This window comes from Octopus bimaculoides, chromosome 6 (assembly GCF_001194135.2).
Source record: "Octopus bimaculoides isolate UCB-OBI-ISO-001 chromosome 6, ASM119413v2, whole genome shotgun sequence".
NCBI lineage: Eukaryota > Metazoa > Mollusca > Cephalopoda > Octopoda > Octopodidae > Octopus > Octopus bimaculoides.
In genome coordinates, this window is record NC_068986.1 from 58,002,930 (window position 1) to 58,004,593 (window position 1,664).

At 34.3% G+C, this 1,664-nt stretch overlaps 1 protein-coding gene across 1 annotated transcript in view; it reads right to left on the reverse strand.

Annotated features, from left to right (window-relative positions):
• The window catches only part of LOC106868936 (paired box protein Pax-5), a 261,351-nt gene that overhangs the window by 68,976 nt on the left and 190,711 nt on the right, over positions 1-1,664 (reverse strand). Inside the window, exon 5 of the mRNA XM_052968470.1 lies at positions 6-101. Within this exon, the coding sequence (XP_052824430.1) occupies positions 6-101 (96 nt within the window). The remainder of the gene's footprint in view (positions 1-5; positions 102-1,664) is intronic.

Genomic DNA, 1,664 nt, shown 5'->3' on the forward strand with positions numbered 1-1,664 from the left:
TCTGCGACTGTGCAATTCCAGGATTTGGAGCTTCGACTTGAAGCGAAGGACTTGATTGAGGTTGGCCTTTCGCCTTTTCTGCTGCTCGATTTCGGACTATTCTAGAAAAATCGAAAAATTACATACATTATACATAAATATATAAACGTTCACGCGCACACACAAATAGGCGGTTACCGCCCGATTAAGATCAAAGAAATGTCTTACATGCAGAAGCCTTATCAAGAAGAAACACGCACACACGCACACGCACACGCACACACACACACACACACACACACACACACGAGCGCGCGTGACCCCCGAAATTTCATATTTTACAAGAATTCAAAGGGATGAAATACTAAGTCAAATACAGTAAGAACTGCCGTAAAGGATCACATAAAACATTTTGTCTAATGTCCAAGCAATTCTGCCAATTCACCACTTTTAACTAGGCAGGATAAATTAAATATGACTATTCTTCAAACTAATTATTATTCTATATTTTCTTAAGACATTACCTTAAAAAAAAAATTTCTGCTGTCAATGAATCAACAAAGTGTTTACTAGAACTAAGTAAATAAACAACTCCAAAACAACAAGTGAAAGGGAATACTAAGAGACAGACGAAGCAGCAAAAGAAATCTACTCTCGGCAGATGAAAAGAAATATCTTTTCTTTTAATCCTTCACAAAAAACAGCAGGAAGTAATCTTGTTAGAAGTAAAAACTGCCTAAAATATAGCAATCTCATCTGATAATGTAAAAGTTATACCGGGGTAATTTTTGACTCTTTGCTTATTGTTATTATTATTATTATTATCATTATTATTATTATTATTATTATTATTATTAATATTGGTGCTTTTCCTCCCTTCTTATCATCAGCCAGCTCAAGTATTTGATGGGTTACAAGATAAAATGTACTTTCCTATCTCTCAGAAAAGAAATAACTTTCGGATCTTTCTTGTCGCTTTCTAGAAGTAGACCTTATTCTTAAAATTTCGCGATACTGTAAACGTATATTAAGTTTACGAACAAGACACGAGATGTTGTTACTCTGTGTGTGTGTGTGTGTGTGTGTGTGTGTGTGTGTGTGTGTGTGTGTGTGTGTGTGTGTGTGTGTGTGTGTGTGTGTGTGTGTGTGTGTGTGTGTGTGTGTGTGTGTGTGTGTGTGTGTGTGTGTGTGTGTATGTGTGTGTGTAATACACACACTCATACATATATAGTCAGATCTATGTGGGTCAATTGAAAATATAGGATCACAAATACTACAAATACCATATTAAAGAATATGCAAATGTTCTTAGATACACACACTTACACACACACATACACACATACATACATACACAAACATATGTATACAAAAATGCACACACACACACACATACTGTATATATAAGTAAAAAGAGAAAGGAGAGAGAATAAGAGATATAAGGTGGAGTGTGTAGAGCGAGTACATGTAAAAATAGAAGAAACTGTTGTGTGACTGGGGAGCAGTATCTTGTTTTAAAACCAATGTGCTGTAAGTAAAGTAAAACATTATTTCAGTTCTTTTACTAAGGAAACGGATCATTGACGACTAATAAATATATAAATAAAAAATAAAAAGTACTACACCGACCAGACTTTATGAGAATCTTTGATCACATTAATCACTTATTTTCCATTAATATATAT